The 19,297-nt window shown below is 42.0% G+C and overlaps 1 protein-coding gene across 1 annotated transcript in view; it reads left to right on the top strand.

The window, feature by feature from the left end:
* Positions 1-3,081: 3,081 nt before the first annotated feature.
* cachd1 (cache domain containing 1) overlaps positions 3,082-19,297 on the top strand; it is an 85,513-nt gene continuing 69,297 nt past the window's right edge. Inside the window, exon 1 of the mRNA XM_086115979.1 lies at positions 3,082-3,641. Within this exon, the coding sequence (XP_085972105.1) occupies positions 3,393-3,641 (249 nt within the window). The 5' untranslated portion in view covers positions 3,082-3,392. The remainder of the gene's footprint in view (positions 3,642-19,297) is intronic.

The following is a 19,297-nucleotide window of genomic DNA, read 5'->3' on the forward strand; positions in this document are numbered from 1 at the left end:
TGTTTGTTTTGTCACTTTGTGTTGTTTACGTCGTGTGGACCTGATGTGGACTTTTTTCAGCATTTTTTGGCCACGACATTCATCAAGGAGGAGACTCTGTGCTCGGTGGTTGCGCCTTCTCGGCAGCATGGGTATACCAGCACTGTTTTTGACTGGGAGGAATGTCGGCGCCATTTGACTGTCGTTGCTGGACAGTCCCGGGGCGCTTGTGTCTTGCGCCTGTAATGGGCAGCATTTTTCACAGCCCCGCTTTGTTCAGCGGAGAGATCGCTGGACCCTGTTGAACGGTCTGCGGCTGGATGGATGTAAGGCTTGAGGAGCCGACGATGAGAAGAAAGGAGCGTTAGCGCGGAACTGGGAGTCGCGGCTTGGAGTTTGAAGCGGATTACGTGGGACAGGAGAAGTGAACTCATCTCTTTTCGTCAAACACGAACCCTACAGCTTCGTGTTTGCTTTCAAAACTTAGCTTGTAGCAGACGTGTGCACATTTTCAGCATGACGTCTGATCCACTGGTGAAAGGACACTTTGATCCTCTCCTCTTTCATCTATAACTGCTTCAGACAACAAAATGTATGCAGAAAAGTGGTGAAGATTGCACGACTGTCTGTGCCCTATGTGTTGTGTTGTGTTATTTTGTTATTTTGACTTCAAAATGGCACCGCGAGAGTGGCTGCCTTTCCAGCAGCTCCTATATTTTGTTGTTCTACTTCTTCCTTTCATAACTTTGCTGCTGTGAATCGGGAATTTCTCCATTGCGAGACTAATAAAGGATTTCTTATCTTATCTTATCTTATCTTATGACAGAGAGAGAGAAAGAGAGGGAGAGAGATGCTAGTCAGTCAGCGAAGAGTAGTATTTTCAAAGTGCATTTTGGCTGCACCTTGGTATGAACATAATCCAAATTGAAAATTGTCAAGATTAAGGCCCCTATTTTGGTAGACAGGGACACATGCTCTGGGAAAAAAATGGTGTATTTTCGTTGCGGGTAAAATCTAGTGACTATGTTTGGGAATTTGCACCTTGCTGGGCATTCCAGCAGACCAAGGACATTTTCCATTACGTGCACCAGCGCACCACACAATTTGGTTGTCCCCTCAGTCCGAATTCCCTCCTCCCACCAGAATCATTGATGACCATCCCGTCTTTGAAGTCTGCCGCCTGGTGGATGTGAGGCGTAGGTGTCGGGGCATGTAGTACCTGGTCGATTGGTTGATTGGGTATGGTCCGGAGTCTCGTTCATGGGTGCCCCGATCTTTTATTTTGGACCCGGATTTGATCTCTGACTTTCATCGGGTGCACCTGAAGAGGCCTGGGGGGGTTGCCGGGAAGCTCCCGTTGAGGAGAGGGGGGGGGCTACTGTTAGAATCCTTTATTTGTCCATGGTGTCGCCCATCCCTTTTGTTTTTGTTACCTTTTTCAGTGTGGGGCCGGACGCCTTCCTAATCAGTGTACCTGCCTCCCCTACACACCTGTTAGTCTTCATCTCATTCAGCCAGCCATTCGCAGCATATAAACCAGCCTGAACAGCCACCCGTTGCCAGTTCGTCTGTGATCGTTCCTGCCGTAGTTGTTTCTGCCAAGCCGTGACGCTCCTGCGTTCCTGTACTCCTTGAATTGGTCATTTTGACTACCCTTCTGTACCTGCCACCTCGACCTGTCCCACTTCCTGGAATTAAAACCCTTCTGAGTTTATTGTGTCTGCGTTTGGGTCCTGTCTTCATCCCTCACGAAGCTTAACCGTACGAACTGGCCACGGAATGGACCCAGTGGACTGAAATGACATCACGGTGCCTAATGTTTAGGCACCGTGATGTCATTTTCAGGCAACAGTAAGTGAAAGTGGCCACCCCATGAGGTGGATGAAATTGGATGGATTTTGCTGCTTAATTCATCTTCAACAAATGCACTATGAATGAGAATGCCATGTTTAGACTAGTGGGGGCGCATAGAACATATCATTGTAAATACATATTTGACTTGACTTCCCCTTAAGTGTTTCAATCACTTTGTCAATTTTTACTGTTGTCTTTTTTTCTGAGTTTCCAGTTTAAAACACACACACACACACACAGATACACTTTTGGTCATCATTCAATCTGTATTATATGACAGTAGAATATTAAGAACGTGATCTTTGAAAAACCATCTCTCGCTGGCCTCAATTTTATTCCATCCATCCATCCATCCATCCATCCTTATCATGAATAGGGTCAAAGGGAGTTGCTGGAGCCTCTCCCAACTGCCTTCGGGCAGTAGACAGACTACACTGTGAACTGGTTGCCAGTCAGTTGCAGAGGACATATAGAGAGAAACGACCATTCACACTCATATCCACACCATCACTGAGAGGGAACCAATCCCACGCTGCCCGCATACAAGGAAGGGGAGAGCACCACTACACCAACAGAAACTTTATTCATCTAATTCAATTTTAATATTTTAAAATGTGTCAAGTAGAGGACATTCCAAACAAAAGAAAACAGGAATGACCTTTCTGAGGTTGCAAGATAGCTCAAGAGAGTTGTGAGACGCAAAGCAACAGTTCTACCCACTGGTACAGTCAATGTATCACTCTGATAGGCTATTCACGGTGGGACACGTTTTAAAGAATAATTAAATTAAAATTGGAGGCAAAAGAGGGGAAGTGTTTTTTTAACCGCAAAATACTCATTTTTGTGAGTGTGAGTACTTGTGACATCATGACAACAATGCTACATTAATATATAATACTATGTGTAAAAATGTCTCATAAGAGCGACATTTAGGATGTACCTCACTCAGCTACAATGTAAAACAAAATGTTAATGTTTAGTTTTGGTTTTATTTTTTTGGCACATTTCGAACCATATTTATCAATGTAGGCATATATTGAATAGCTGCGTGACGCGCCTGATTAAATATTTGTAATAGTTTGTTTTTAAAAAAAACACACGGACAAAACAAAGTTGTACCGGTGTACAAGTACATTTGTGTGGAGGAAAGATTTCCCAGCTGTTCATGAAGGCGTCATTACACGTCGATCCATTGATCTCTGCTCCGGACTTCTGTAGGACTCCCGAGTTTCCACGCCCCCTACTTTCACCCCTATTGTGGAGAAGCTCGGGCTCACACACGCACACGCACACACACACACACGCTGCCAGCCCTTCTGGAGTTCGAGTTGGGAGGTCAAGCTTTTTTGAAGAAATACGTCCCTTCTACTCATGGATATATTTTATTCTCTTCAGGGAATTCGAAGAAGGGCAATGGTTTGCGTCGCCAGGCATTTCGGAGTGTCATCCGTGAGGGAAAGGCCACACGTACTCCACAGCACAAAGTTGTGAAAAAAAGTAGTTCTCCTCTTCTCCTCGCTCACACTCGGACAAGCACGCTTTGGGGAGCCCCGACCATCATGGCGAGGCGGACCAGGCACAGCACTTGGGCTTTGACGCCGAAACGACGCGCTCCTTTGCGGGCTGCGCTGCTCCGTCTTCGCGGGAGCTTGTCGGCTCGTTTGTGGAGCTTCGCTTTTATGTGCTCGGCTCTTTCTTGGGGATATTGTCGAGCCGACACGGAGTTTTCCATTTTGGAAGAAACACAAGTTCTCTCCGAGCAGATTAAGAAGCTGTCCACTCAAGAGCTCGGAGTCTTTACTATGCAGGTAAATTGAATTTTGTTGTCGTTTGGCTTTCATGAAAACCTGTGGGGACTACTGTACTTGTGCCACTTTGTAGTGGGCGGAGCAGCCCCAAACCTGGCATAACAAGGTTAACAAACAAAAACAAAGAGGGGACACGTTTTGTCTCTAAACTACTGTTATTTTAGCGATGCGACGTGGTGACAGAAACGTAAGGAAGGTTGCTCCTAAACAGCAAGCTCAATGTGAGCTTTGAAGTTTGTCGGACGTGTTTATGTTGACCATCAACACAGTGGAGCCTCTCTTCGAACCCACAAGTCCCCAAAAGTATCTCTGCGTTACACATCAGCTTCTACATGCCAGCATATGCTAGAACAATCCGATTTCTGAGCGTTGTTGACGATGTAATTTATCATGATTATATGACCAAAAGACCCTGTCGATTTAGGTGTCAGCAGTGTGTGTGTTTGGTGGTGGTGGGGGGGGGGGGCTCCGTTGGTTTGCTAGTTTATTTTATAAAGCATAATTTAAACAAAACATGCGCATGCTGTATGTGAGTGAATTTGTTTGATCAATCATCATCTAAAATATGTCATCTAACACAGTTCATAGTCACTACATTTACAAGTCTATTAAATGATTGCATGCTGTTTTACATTTGCCCGTACATCCAATGCAAATATGCGAGATCCTATACAATTATAATAGAAACTTGTCACTGCAACATTGCTTTACAAAACAGTAAAACACAATCACAACTGCACACATAATGCTAATTTACTGTTTTGTTTTTAATTTGTCAAGACACAGTACTCTGAATCAGTCATATTATTAGATCGTGTCCCTAATCAAATGTCCATGGAGTAGATGTGGTCCTGTCTGAAATGTGTAGGGCTGCCCATCCCATTTATGTTAATTCAATCTGCAGCGCTGTTTGCTGTCTCCAAAATAACCCCCCAAAATTGGCAAATTAAAATTACATTCACTGCCAACTGCAATATTATCTGCTGTTTGGGTGGCTGTGCTGCCAATGCATACAGTAATTGGGCATATTGGTTTATTTCTGAGTAGTGGATGATACTGATTGATAAAAGGTAATTGATTTGACATTTTTGATACTCAAGCATCCCGGATTTCACACGGGAACTCAGATTTTAAATATAGAAACATTTGAAAACCACACATACATTTATATATTTATATGCAATATGTGCTTTTTAAAAATCTGTAAAAACGTTTGGGTTCAAGCTGATATAATCAATTGATGACTCAGTGCACAATCAAAAGGTGAGACTGCTTTGAAGATGGATTCATTGATTTTAAATAGAAAACGAATCCGTAATTAATGCAGTTTTCCTCAGCTTTGGTGAATTGTGCTGTTTGAAGAGGTCATCCTGAGCTTTGCGGAGGAGCGGAGATGCTTTCATGTTGATTTCCACCCTGCAGGACACAAAGCTTGTTTTTCCCCTAATGAGATGCCCTGCATTTCCAATGACTTCCTGACTATTAATTTGCAAAAGCATTGATTAATTATTGTCTCAAAATCTGTGGTGTAAAGTACCAACATCACCTTACCATATGCATGTAAGCAGAGCTTCATTGGGTCGCCAAATGGCAGGAGGTGTGCAGCGTTGGGGTGGAGGAGGTCGTGAGGCAGGAAGGCCGAGGGAGGTCGGGGGAGGGGGGCGGGGGAGTACTTCAGAGGCAGGAGAGCTCACAGGCCCTGAACACAGAGGCGAGGCAGTGGGGGAACCCAGGCCCCAAATGGTGTTTCATCTTCTCAGCTGCCACACTGAGATCCCTTTATCCTGCCTATGGGAGTCAGCTTTTAAGGCTTCCTCTGATCCTCGTGACTCTTCCTTTGTCTCCCCTCCTCACACTCACCTGAGCTCTGCTTGGGCCATCGCTGCTTCATTTGCCTCTTTTATTACCCTGTTTATTATGCAGTCTGTATGCACCATGCTGACATCCTTTCCTGTCGTCCTACTTTTGGATCTTTCCTATTTGATCAGAAACCGGCAAAAGTAGGACTAAGTAAATAATGTTGCGTACCTGAAATGCAACTTTAACTCCATCTCCTTAAGTCCTTGAGCAAGACACTCAATGCTGATCTATGTCTTTGTGTGTCATTTACGCTTGAGCTGAATTGATCAGAACAGCAGCAAAATTTGTTCTTAAACGGTGAAATATACTTGTTATGTAGGCTGTGTGTTGTTGGAGTGAGCTAATGGTTACATTTCCTGTCCTCCTGGTGTTATTTGGGAAATTAGCTGAATTGATTTTGTTTGGTCATGATGTTGCTCATGACGCTTTTTTTTTGTCATATATATATTTTTTCCATCCATCCTCCATTTTCTACCACAATATATATTTTTTTCATTTGTATTTAATTAGTATTTCCCTCTTTTTTTGGCTGAGACAAGAGTGCAGCCTTCCAGAATGGTCCTGAAAGCTTTGTTATCGAGGCTTGAGCATCTCTCTTTAAAATGTAATGCAACCCCTCACCACCCCACCCTTCATTCTCCAGCAAATACGAAACTGAGAATTACCTAGCCAATGCGTCTGAGTCACCTTATTCAGTTGCGTGAGTGCCAAACTGCATGTCAGGGTATTTGGCTGATAGTCAACATAATTAAGTCAACTCGCTCTGGGGGAAGGACTCGGCTTTATGCTATAAAAGTTATTAAGTTGCCCGCAACTTTACTTTATTATTATATTATTATACTTTGTGTGCCTGGTGTGGTTTACATGAAATGTTCTTTTTTTCCTCACCTATCTCCTGACCTGCCCAACTACCTTGAACTGCAATCGATGGGCTCTGTGAAATAGTACATTTCTTTTGCCATTGCAAAAGTTACTTCTGGTTCGAGTTCTGTTGAGTTGTCTCGGTGGAAAAATGGCGTTACATTGACACGCTGCTATTTGTTTGGGACTGTGACCGGGCCGACCTGCGAATAGCAAATGTCAGCGTATAATTGACGCCAGTTAAAATGTAGGCAGACTCATCACCATCTAGGATAAGCCCGATTAGGGTCGTGTCGTCCGGAAACTTGATCAGTTTTATGTCGTGATGGTTGAGTGTGGAGCAGTTGTGGGATAGGAAAAAAAGCCAGGGAGAAAGTACACAGCCCAGGGGGGTCTCGGTGCTGATGGTCTTTGTGTCCAAGACAGTCTTCCCCATGTTGCATGCTGTCCGTCAGGAAGTCTGTGATCCACCTACAGATGGAGTTGGGCACCTTGAGCTGGGACAGTTTGTCCTAGAGTAGAGCTCGGAGGATGATGTTAAAGCCAGAGCTGAACTCCACAACATGATCCTGGTGTCATTTCTAGGGAGTCTAGGTGTTGCAGGATGAGTTGGAGGACCTGGTTGACTGTATCATCTTCGGACCAGTTTGGTCCATAGGTGACCTGCTGCGGGTCCAGGAGGGGATTTTTGATTCACTAAATTGGGTGAGGACGAGGCGCTAAAAGGACTTCATGACTATAGATCGTCACAGATATGTTGTCGTTAAGTCCTGTAATGTGTGGCTTCTTGCTAACACAGAACATTATTGGTGGACTTAAAGCAGGCTGGCACATGGCTTGATTCCAGGGAGGTGTTGAAGCTCATCCACACAGTGTCTTTTCCGCTCAACCTTTTTGGAAAGTTTACTTTGTCAGAGTTAAGTGTGCATGCCACATTACCATAGAACAACATTTTCCCTTTGTTATTGCTGTGTTGTGAATCCGGAGTACATGAGCCATTTGAGGTTTTGCAGAACTCTACATCTGTTCTTTTAGAAAGTGTCCTTTTAAATGGTCTCACAAGGAAGATCTTAAACAAACACATGCACACACATACACAAACACACGCACACACACAAACACACACACACACACACACACACAGATACACTTTTGGTCATCTTCATTCAAATCTGTATTATATGACAGTAGAATATTTGAAAAAAATAAATGCTCCCAAAACACTGTATGTGGGTGGCCGACTCATCCCAAGACATGTTTTGTGAGGTGTGAGTTAATATGATGATGTTACGGGCATCATAGATTTTCGATGTCACCAAAAATACAAATGGCTCTTCCAGTTGTATTTCATTTACTTCTTGTGCACAATTTATATGTCACTTCATTAAAAGTTTCAGCAGCTGGCATCCCAAAAATCCTGAAGCTTTTTACCCCTATTACTTCTGAACACAATTTCGGAGAGGACTCAGTGCCGTTAAGTAAATTTTATTACATTTTATGTTTTGCTGTCGACTGATAGGAATCCAATTGCAAGTTCTTCTACTTGATCATATACTGTATCAAAGGTTGCGAGAGGTAATCATAATCTAACGTGCACTACTCTCACCTCTGATCCAATTATTTTTCACCTTAGCGCAAGAAAATACAGTGATGACATAACGATGTTCATTTAACCCATTCAGAATGTTGATATTCTTTTAGACCAGTCGGTATCTCTGTTTTAAAAAGCGCCAAATTGCCTCCCAAGAGTATCACTTAATCTTGACTACCTTTTGAATGTACCTGCAGCCTTTTTGCTTTGGCTACCTTTGTGCTGGAGGCCTGCGGGAAGAAAGATATAGTGAGAAAAATATTTTGTGAAATGTCTCTCCCAGCTCCAAGCTTCTAGACAACAGGACTGGTTTTCATTTCAATCAAGCCCCTTTAATTCTTTTGCCAGCCTTGTGCATTCCGTCTTGGCTTCTGCCGGACTGTGGTCAGACCAGAGCGGGTTCTTTCCCCATTTGCACCAGCTGTGGGGGTTTCAATCCTTCTGTACAATTGTGGACAGATCGTTTAGCTGACTGTTTTCTGATGTTTTTCCCACATTTCTCAGTTGAAGATAGCCACTCTCTTTGGCCTTGACGAGCTTGATGTTTTTTTTTTTTTCAGACTTGTCCGCATTTGACTTTGAGGTGCTGCTTTGCCTGTTTTACATCTCTCCACCATCTGTTTTCAAATGCCAAACTGCTGTTAAGAATCAACTATGAACATTTCCATGGTCGCTATCTTAGACCAAGATTCTTCTACTTGGTCAAAATAAGATTCTCTTTCTAGAAAACATTCAGTCCTTATCTGTTTTACCGTAAAGGTCAGGATGCCGCTTACGTTTGTGCATACTTTCACCCTCATGTCTGTGTGCTGCAACGATTGGAGACTTTTCATATTCTACCTGCACGTCAGTTTACAAATGAAAAGAAGTAAAATGTTTTTTTGATGAGTCACCCTTTTTATGTCACATTATTGTTCTCCCATTCAACATCGATATGCACACTGTGCATTGTCTTTCTCCACATAGCCACGCTCTCATTTACACACAAACAAAACAATAATAAATGCCCAGTAGGACTGGCAGAAAAGGACCTTTATTGTTGATCGAGGCTTTATTTTCCCTGCTTCCTGCTAGTGTCGTTGAGCCCCGCAGGGACTGACTTGGAAATGTGACCAAAGAGAGCCACACACACCCCCATAGCAAGTTAGCCCTTCACTACCTTCAGTGGGCGCAGCTTGAAATGAACTATCCTTGACAGAGTGACAGAAGGTAAATTGTGTGTGTGTGTGTGTGTGTGTGTGTGTGTGTGTGTGTGTGCACGTGTGTGTGTTGGGGGGCGAGTCTATAGAGTCAAAGGGGCAGCAAGTAAAATATCCCATTGGGAGTGCAAGGACCGAAGAGGGACTGGTTCACTCCCCTAGACATTAAGCTTTTTAAGGACCCCCATCCCCCGCAGTATATACACACTACCAGTGAAGAGGCTTTGCATTCTCAATGAGGCGAGTGTTGGAGCTTCTGTTGTGAAGCACATCAGACTGTTTTCATACCATTGTTCCTTTTTTCCTGAATGTGTATATGTGCAAAACTAGGGCTGTGGTAAGTGCCAAGCCCCAACATAACAGTTTTGGGTATTTTTTTTTTTATTTAAGCATTTTTGCTTCTTACCAAGGGCAGATGTGGTGTTGAGCTGTCCCTTGAACAGGGTTGGTGCCAGGTCATGAAACCCCTGAGTTAATGTGGCTAAACAGAAGACAAACCTCCTAGCCACACTTCTATTTAGATGTAGATATTGTTGTGTTGCCATTGTCTTGTTATGTGCGCTGCGCATAAGTGCAAATAGCAGACACATTGTAGCCCAAATAACACAAAACACATTAAAGCTTCAGGGGAGACGATTTTGTAGGCAGAGCTTGATAGCACTTTGTAGTGGTAGAACTGGGACAAGTTATCATTGGTTGTCGGTTTGCATGCGTTGCAGCCTCGCCTCAAAAATCGGGATAACTGGGAGGATGAAGGAAAGTTTTACGACAAATCTCAGAGGTTTAGTACTAAATTGTTACCAATTGTTTTTTACTTTCAACACTTGTTTCTAAGATGTATTTAGAAAACAACAAAACAGAAATGGGGTCTTAAATATTTATGAAATGTTAGTTTTTATTGGAGCATGATTTTTACTCAACATTTTTTTTCAACACATGAATTAATAATGACCATTTTTTGTTATTGTATTGAAGATCAGTGTTAATGTTTCAATTCTGCAAAATGCTAAAAAAAAAGCTAATTTTTAAGACAACGTTTGGTGACGGTCACAATGTTGGTACAGTACTTGTCAAATGAGATATTTTTTAGATGGCACTTGCTGTAAAAAGAACGACTGACGAAGATGAATAAATGATATATTTTTAATTATGTTCCTATTATTACAGACACTCTATGATAGTGCAATATAATATCTGTATACAGGTAATTATAAACTATTATTTGCAACATGCAATTTTATTATATACAGATTATAATGATGCTGACATTAAGTCAGCAATTTTATTATATACAGATTATAATGATGCTGACATTAAGTCATGATTACTGCATCATTACATCTACTACCACAACGACGTCAATCACTGTGCATTGTTGGATTACGCTGTGTACATTCAAGCTGTGATCATATGGGGAAAATGAATGCGAATAACAAATGAAATCAAATTAAACTGCATGGAGAACACACGTACCTGTGGTCTGCAGTATTTTTGTTTTGAAAAATAGTCCCTCAATGACCCGAGCCAGCTTTCCTCTCGTTGAAAGCAGTTTGAGTCTCCTTCTTTTTCACACACACATGCACATGCACGTACACACACACACACACACACACATACACGTGCGTGCGCACACATACACACACACACACACATTGTTGTCCTCAAAGTGTCGAAGCTAGGGTAATTTACACTAAAAAGTAGGACTTGATATGAAGACTCGTCTCCCGTTTAAATTGGCTGTTTCACTGTCTTTGTCACTCATCCTGCTTTTTTGGAGGGGTTTTTTTTGGTCACATGAGGGGGGGGAATGGGATTCAAAGTTGAATGGACTCCAGGTTGCTGACTTCTGACTTCAATTAGCTCATTAGCCAAAGGCTTCACATACTTTTTCCACCCTGCACTGTGAATGTTTACATGGTGTTAAAAAAAGAAAAACACAACATATAATTGTTTGTCTGGTATTAGGTCAAGCAAGACTGTGTTTGTCTAATGTTGTGACGTAGATCAGTGTTTTTCAAACTGTTTTGAGCCAAGGCACATTTCTTTCATTGTTAAAATCTCGCGGCACACGACTAGCTAAAAATGTGGGGGGAAAAAGGTTTATTTGAATAATGAACGTGTTATATTGTTACTATAACCGTTTTTAACATTGAAGAATGACGTTATAACAGCTTGATTTGGAATCAAATGAACACAAAGAAAAAAGTATTTTCTCATCTTTCCACCGTCGTCCTGCATTCATGCGTCACAAATTCGCTTGTCTCTCGTCTAAACACAAGGCAATTGGCTAGCTGTTGCTCCTCCCTAGTGGTATGGGAGGGTACTACATGATTACTTTCTGGGCGATAGACTGCACAGGCATACAAATTGGATATTTTCCCGCAGCACACCTGACAATGTCTTGCGGCACACTGGTGTGCCGCGGCACAGGGGTTGAAAAGCACTGACGTAGATGATCAGAGCACATTGTATGACCGATTTATGGAGAAATTCACATAATTCCAAAGGGTTCACATAATTTTTCTTGCAACTGTATAAGCATGTTTTTTTTAATTTTATTTTTTTTAACTTTATTTGGTGAGCAGTGTTATATTACTACTGGACCAAATCATATGTGTAACGGGCCATGAAGAAAAGTGCGGGACTATTTGCATATGCACAATTGTGCTCTTGTTGTCATGGGTTTTGATGCAGATTTTGCTTAGGCAATTTTGATGGACAAATTAGCCCTTCGCCAGAGTGGCGAATTAGGGAAATGTTCACCACGCCACTCCCCATTTAAACTCATTATTGGAGATGTGGCGAACGGGGAGGGTAAACCCTCCTTTAGCATCGTCCTTGTGGTGATCACAGAAGCGCAAATCTATTGTTTTTATTGTGGAGAAGTTTCTGTTTTTATGGTCATAACCAAGGCTTGCAATGTTCTTATGTATTTGATCGTGCACTTACATCACGAATTGCACAGGAATTATTGCTAGCGTTTCCTGAAATCACACAATTGAGAAGGCCAAGTAGGTCTTGACTTTCTTCTGCCCCTGCAGTGTCTCCCTCATTTGTGATACGTAATTCATTCCTTATGAAGAATCTTTAAGCTCCTACCCCACTGAGCGGGGAACAATTGTGAGAGTTTTTGAAGGCAGTCAAAGTTGCATTCACGTCAGAGTTCGTTCGAGGTGCCGAATGTATGTCAGACGCTGTACATTCGCCTGTACTTATCTTGTTGCAAGGGAATTTTGAACAAGTTGAAAATCTCTTTGCGACAAGAAGAAAATACAACAAATGTTGGAGACATCTGAGTAACTGATAATGGGATTACTTGATTGAAGTAAAAGATTGGCTAATAAAACTACACTGAATATTATTGGTTGCTGTGATGCTGTCTGAATAGTTTGAAAAAGAAATAAATCTAAACATCATTTGAGTGTCTCTTCCTTGTCCCTTGCACCCCCACATGTTGTCGGTGTTTAGTGCTCACTACCCCCCCATGCTCATAGTTCTGAAGAACAGTGATCAAGCCGTTAGTTTTGTGAGGGTTGGCTTCTTCATTTGAATGTCAAGTGGATTGGCTATGAGAGGCAGACAGTTGGTGTTCCATTGTGAAAAGTCTTGTGAGAGCATAACCTCTCCTTGGAATGAATACAGAAGGTCAAGGAAAAACCTGTCCACTATTATATGTCTTCAAAATAATATTTGTCCTTCTCAGTGGCTTGCAGTACATGGCTGGGAGGAATGGGGGAGACAGTGCAGTCTTGAAAATGATGATCCCCAACTTCAAGGCCGAAAACACTTTTTTTGCCAATTGACAAGTGCAGGTTGTGAATAAAAGGCAGGACCCGGATAAATGTTTTGGAATGGTGACTTGATTGAGTTTTGCTCATTTTGAGTCTAATGGTTACATTAAACCTTTTCTGGTGATGAGCCATGTTGTGGTAGTCCTGCCAGACCTGACACTGGGTCTGTATATTCATGTTATCATACAATATATTTCAATCATTATTTCATATTTAGCTCTGTGTAGTTACTTTTTACTCTGTAATGGATTTTTTGGCAGTACAAAATCGAACTGGCTATTTAACATTCAACATTTTTTCAACTTCATATCTTGTGCAAGCCATTCCTTATAGAAGGATTTAACCTGACATGCAAACAATATTTGCAGTGCGACAAAAAGATTCATGACAATTGAGCCATTTTAGTGAATAGAACTCCAAATATTGAATATTTACTTGCCAAAAAGCAAGAATATGTTGATTTCCATCCATCCATTTTCATATCCGCTTATTCTCATGAGAGTCGCCCGCGTGCTAGAGCCTAACCCAGTTGTCTTCAGGCAGTGGGTGGGGTACACCCTGAACTGGTTGCCAGCCAATCGCAGTGCAGACATTGACAACCACCCACTCTCACAATTACATCTAAGGACAATTTTGAGTGTTCTGTTCATTCGCCATGCATGTTTTTGGAATGTGGGAGGAAACCGGATTACCCAGAGAAAACCCACAGGGAGAACATGCAAACTCCATAAAGGAAGGCCGAAGCTGTAATCGAACCCTGCACCTCTGCACCGTGAGGCAGACATGCTAACCAGTTGTCCACCGCCCCATGTTGATTTCATCTTTTTATATATATAGATAGATAGATAGAGCGATCAATATAGATATATATACATATATACATGTATATATATATATAGATAGAGAGAGAGAGATCAATATAGATATATATACATACATACATTCTTCATATATACGTATACAGTATATATATATATATATATATATATATATATATATATATAGATAGATAGAGAGATCAATATAGATATATATACATACATACATTCTTCATATATGCATATATGGTAGTCCAGTGGTTAGCACGTTGGCTTCACAGTGCAGAGGTACCGGGTTCGATTCCAGCTCCGGCCTCCCTGTGTGGAGTTTGCATGTTCTCCCCGGGCCTGCGTGGGTTTTCTCCGGGTGCTCCGGTTTCCTCCCACATTCCAAAAACATGCATAGCAGGTTGATTGGACGCTCTAAATTGTCCCTAGGTGTGAGTGTGGGCTTGGATGGTTGTTCGTCTCTGTGTGCCCTGCGATTGGCTGGCAACTGATTCAGGGTGTCCCCCGCCTACTGCCCGAAGACGGCTGGGATAGGCTCCAGCACCCCCCGCGACCCTAGTGAGGATCAAGCGGTTCGGAAAATGGATGGATGGATATATATACATGTGTGTGTGTGTGTGTGTGTGTATGAGTGTGCATGGTGTATGGCTGTGTGATATGGCTAAAATTTAATATCTGTATTTTTGCCAGGTATCTTGATAATGATATGATAAAAATGTTCATATGGTTTTTGTGAGAATTAAGCTGCTTTTTAAAAATTTTTTTTAAAGAAAAACAAAATATCAATCATACTGGATGTGGAAAATGTTAAGTTTCTTGGAACTTACTGACTAGCCATCAACAAAGTCATCAATACATTTTAAAAATGATTATGTTCACATTGTACTGCAGCCGTGCTTGAATTATAAATAACAAATGTATGCTACAACAGAAATGTTGTCTTTGCGTGGGTGTTAACATACAGTATATACTCTATGCATTTAGTGGAAAGAGTCCCTTGACTGAAAATGGCAACATTTTAGTGTGATTTAATAGCATTAAACCAATTGGCCTCACAGTGTGTCTGGGTCTATTTCTGCTCTTTGAGCATGTTGCTGAGGCAAACTACCCTTGCTTGTAATAGAACTGTTGATGTTATTGTTCACCCCAATGTCCATGCTTCCTGCTGCAATGTGTTTTGTATATATATGTTTTAAATGGATACTTTGTTAATTTTGCTGTTTTCAAGAGTAACAAGTTAATATTTTGTCCATAATAAAATTGATAACTTCATTATTTTTCATGTACAATTAACACCTTTAAAGACATTTTGCCACTGACTGAAAATGACATCACACATGCTCAGGGCTCAGTCTTCATTTTAGGAGTACAATTTGCCATTTTCAGGAGCATGTTTTTCTGGGTTAACCCCAGGGACCTGAAGCAAGGGTTTTATTCAACAATAAAAATATGACAACATAATAGGGCGGCACATTGTCGGGCTGCAGTTGTCGAATATTTCACTTTCAGAAATAGAATCAGATTTATTGGCCAGGAATTTAATTCCCGGTTACAGCCCGTTCAGAGGAACACAACAAGACAGCAATAACCAACATGGGGGAGACGGAACGAGAAGCCTGGTGGGTCATTGTTAAGCGCCCTGATATCTTAGATGCGAAAGGAAAACAGTCGGGAAGAGGAGGGAAAAAAACCGATAGACTCCAACCATTCTCCTTAAATGGGGGGAGGGTTTGAGCCACAGAAAAAAACTTCAGCACATGTAGTGTACATTCAAAAACAGTTCTCGAGTCTTAACGTGTAATGCAAGGGTCGGTGAGGGAGGGATGGAAGGTGGGGGAGGGTCACAATCTGTGAAACAAGCTGCACACAGTAAATGCGCTCAAGTCTCTTCAGTTGTGGCAGGGGACGGAGCAGCGTGAATAGGAATCCAGCGAGGATTTAGACATTGCACCTGCAGCTTATCAGTCACAGGCTCGGGGAGGAGTTATGGAGAAGAGGAGATAGGAATACTTGTGTCTGTGTGTTTTTTCCATCCAGGGGAAAGCACAGATAATTGTTTAGGGAACGGCCGGTCGGTCTACAATTTAAGACAGCGTTGAACTTTTTACTGAGATTTCAAGGGAATAATTGTGTATTGAGGTCAATGCTTTTTTTTTTTTTATGTCGCACTTGAGAACAAAAAAACACCCTTTTTATATGATCAACAGCTTTTATTTGTTAAATCCACACTGCATAACTGCAAACTGCATTTCATTGTGTAGAAACATAAAACGGGGCAATTTCAAACAAATATAAATTTAAATGTAAGCTTAGCATTTCTTGTATCAAAAACATAAGGCACTAAATACAAAATGGCAGATAGCATTTGAGCATGCAACATAATATTGTAGGTTCATGGCTGCGCGTTTATGAGGTTAAACCAGCAGAATAAGGAAAATATTCAGTCGTACACATTGTGGAAGTGCGGAAGGCCCTCAAATGAAGACACCTGGAGAGAAAACAGTTGAAATGGTACATTTCAGTTAAATGGTTTCGATCAGGGGTGCCCATTACGTCGATCGTGAGCGACCGGTAGATCGCAGACTGGTCCCAAGTTGATCGCGAGGAGTGGAGAGGAAAAAAAAAAAGCGAATAACCATTTGTGCGTTTTTATGCATGGTAGTAATGTATTTTTTTTGTGTTAATGTACACTACACCCTGACCATTCTATCAGTTTCATTTTCACAAAAAGTATTAAAAAACAAAATAAAATAAAGCAGGTAAATCCTTAACCTACGGTGGCGCGTGACCTGCATCACCCGAAGTTGTTAGCGTTCAGCAGTGATCAGAGCTGTTGCACTATATCTTTTATCGTTATCATTATTCTCATTCAGAGTTTGTTTTGTGTACAATTTACCAATGGTACGGGAAAAAAATAGGAATCTGGAGGGCCGAGAGAAGCATTTTAAAACGGTAAGCGTGAGCTACAATAGTTAATAGGCTGCCAAAATGCGTCGCATGCCTCCGCGTCACGCTGTTCCTCATCATGGTGTGCGTGCGCGGTAACATGTCGATCGCGTGAGGTTGGTTGATCGAAAAGTGGATCTTCGGTCAAAAAAAGTTCGGACACCCTTGCTGTAGTTTCATCATGGCGTGTGTGTGTGTGTGTGTGTATGTGCGTGTTCGTGCGCGGTAACTGGTTGATCGCGGGAGGTTGGTTGATCGAAAAGTTGATCTGTCCAAAAGGTTTGGGCGCCCCTGGTTTAGATGATTCACATGTTAGATAATAATCCCCAAGAAGAAGTTCAATGACTTTATGTACCTCCGGTAATAGGATAATTTTCTCAAATTCACACCTTTTGATTGGTGAGAAACAAAATTAAATATCATTTGAGGACCAAGTGGTCAACTCACGGGCTTTACATGGAGACTTGGGACATGTAGACCGACCTAAGTTCGTCACCTGTTTGCAGGCCCCAATGTCCAATCTATTCATCAGAACAGACATCTTACAGCGCAGATCGATGTAAATATCACATGATTTATCAAGATTGTGCTCATTCATGTTATTCATCACTTTTATGAAAAACAAGTTAAAAATAGCTTGAAAAAAAGTTCTCTCTACTCAGCCAAGGTTTAATGAGTCACCACCATTTGCAAGCACATCAATGAGTACGACGTCACTTTTCAACTATGTTAAGACAGAGCATGCGCAGCCACACACTACAGTAAATATTCCCATCCCCGGAATTCTACGGAAAGGAATATCCTTCACCCGGAATAAAAACCTATGCATTAACATTTTGACTACGATATTACATGTTACCGGAAGTTGCGTAAGCGGAAATCCCACTACCCGTAACCCGGATGGAGGTGTAATGCCGCGGGAGCTTAAATACACACAACACCCACCCGATGCGACGGAAAAGACAACGCTGAAACAAGTTTTCACTTCGCGTTTTTCGAATATCAGATTCTAAACGACGACGTGCAAGTGAGTTTTTATTGCCGTGCGTTTTACTGTAATTGTGAATGATTTTAACTTTATTCACTTACGTCCTGAAGAACGCGGCACTAGCTTAAAAGCAGCACCCACTCGACACGACCGAAGAAACGTGTTCGCTTCGCCGTTTTCATTCATCAGATTCGAAACGAAGACGTGTAAGCGACTTTTTATTGGCGTGCGTTTTACTGTAATTGCGAAAGATTTTAACTTTATTCACTTACGTCGTGTAGATCATCGCATCGAAACGTAGAAGAACTGTAACAACTGGAGCGGAGCGAGTGAAATGCATCCGTTTGAGCGAGGCTGGACCCAAAGTTAAAAAGATCCAGCAGACACTTGGAGTCGGAAAGACGCAAATCTATGAAACTTTAAACAACAAGGCATCGATTCAACTCCTGATGACAAGCCACCATCCAGCAAGGAAGCAATGCAAATGGCAACAAAAATCCTTCAGTATGCACAAGAATTACCAGACATCGGTGATCAACGGGACAGTTACTTGCAACTAGCACGAAAACTGTATGACACGCAGGCAAACATTGTCATAAACCAAAGAATGCGTCCAACAAAACAATCCAAAATACAATTTTTTTCCCAAGACAGAAAAAAATAAACATTAAAATACTGTATGTATTTTATTCATTCATTCACTCATTCATCTTCCGAACCGCTTTATCCTCACTAGGGTCGCGGGGGGTGCTGGAGCCTATCCCAGCTGACTTCGGGCAGTAGGCGGGGGTCACCCTGAACCGGTCGCCAGCCAATCGCAGGGCACACAGAGACGAACAACCACGCACGCCCACACTCACACCTAGGGGCAATTTAGAGTGTTCAATCAGCCTGCCATGCATGTTTTTGGAATGTGGGAGGAAACCGGAGCACCCGGAGAAAACCCACGCAGGCCCGGGGAGAACATGCAAACTCCACACAGGGAGGCCGGAGCTGGAATTGAACCCGGTACCTCTGCACTGTGAAGTCGATGTGCTAACCACTGGACTACCGGGCCGCCCCTGTATGTATTTTACTGTTGTGATTTTTTTGGGATACATCTGTATTGCAGTTTTTGTTATATAAACAGTTTTTTGGACAGTATATTTTTGTATTTTATTGATTGTGTTGTTACACGTGCATTTTGTCAACATACTTGCAGGTTCATAAAGGACATGTACCATGCTCATTTCCCAAATGAGGAATTTCTGTTATCAGGACAAATTGGACAGCGCAAACACGAGTCCGTACTAGAGAATATTTACTGTACCTGCTTCTCGAGACATGCGCACACACACACACAGAACGAGAGAGCACACGCGCTGGTCCCAACAAGTTAGGGTCCACTAAGTTATACCGTAACATTTGGCAGCTTTGCGTTTTGTCAAATAAACTCGCAAACTCGGCCCACTCGCAGTTTTGCGTTCCAATGGCGTCGTTTGAGGGACAACATACACAAATTCCGTTGCAAACAACAATGCGGAACCGCTTATTTCGAATCTTGGTTTTACCTGTTTAAATGTTAATCCATCTGTGTTACCTGGTCGGACTGGC

This window comes from Hippocampus guttulatus, chromosome 7 (genome assembly GCF_054856545.1).
Source record: "Hippocampus guttulatus isolate MCC_2025c chromosome 7, RoL_Hgut_1.0, whole genome shotgun sequence".
In the NCBI taxonomy this organism is placed as follows: Eukaryota; Metazoa; Chordata; class Actinopteri; order Syngnathiformes; family Syngnathidae; genus Hippocampus; species Hippocampus guttulatus.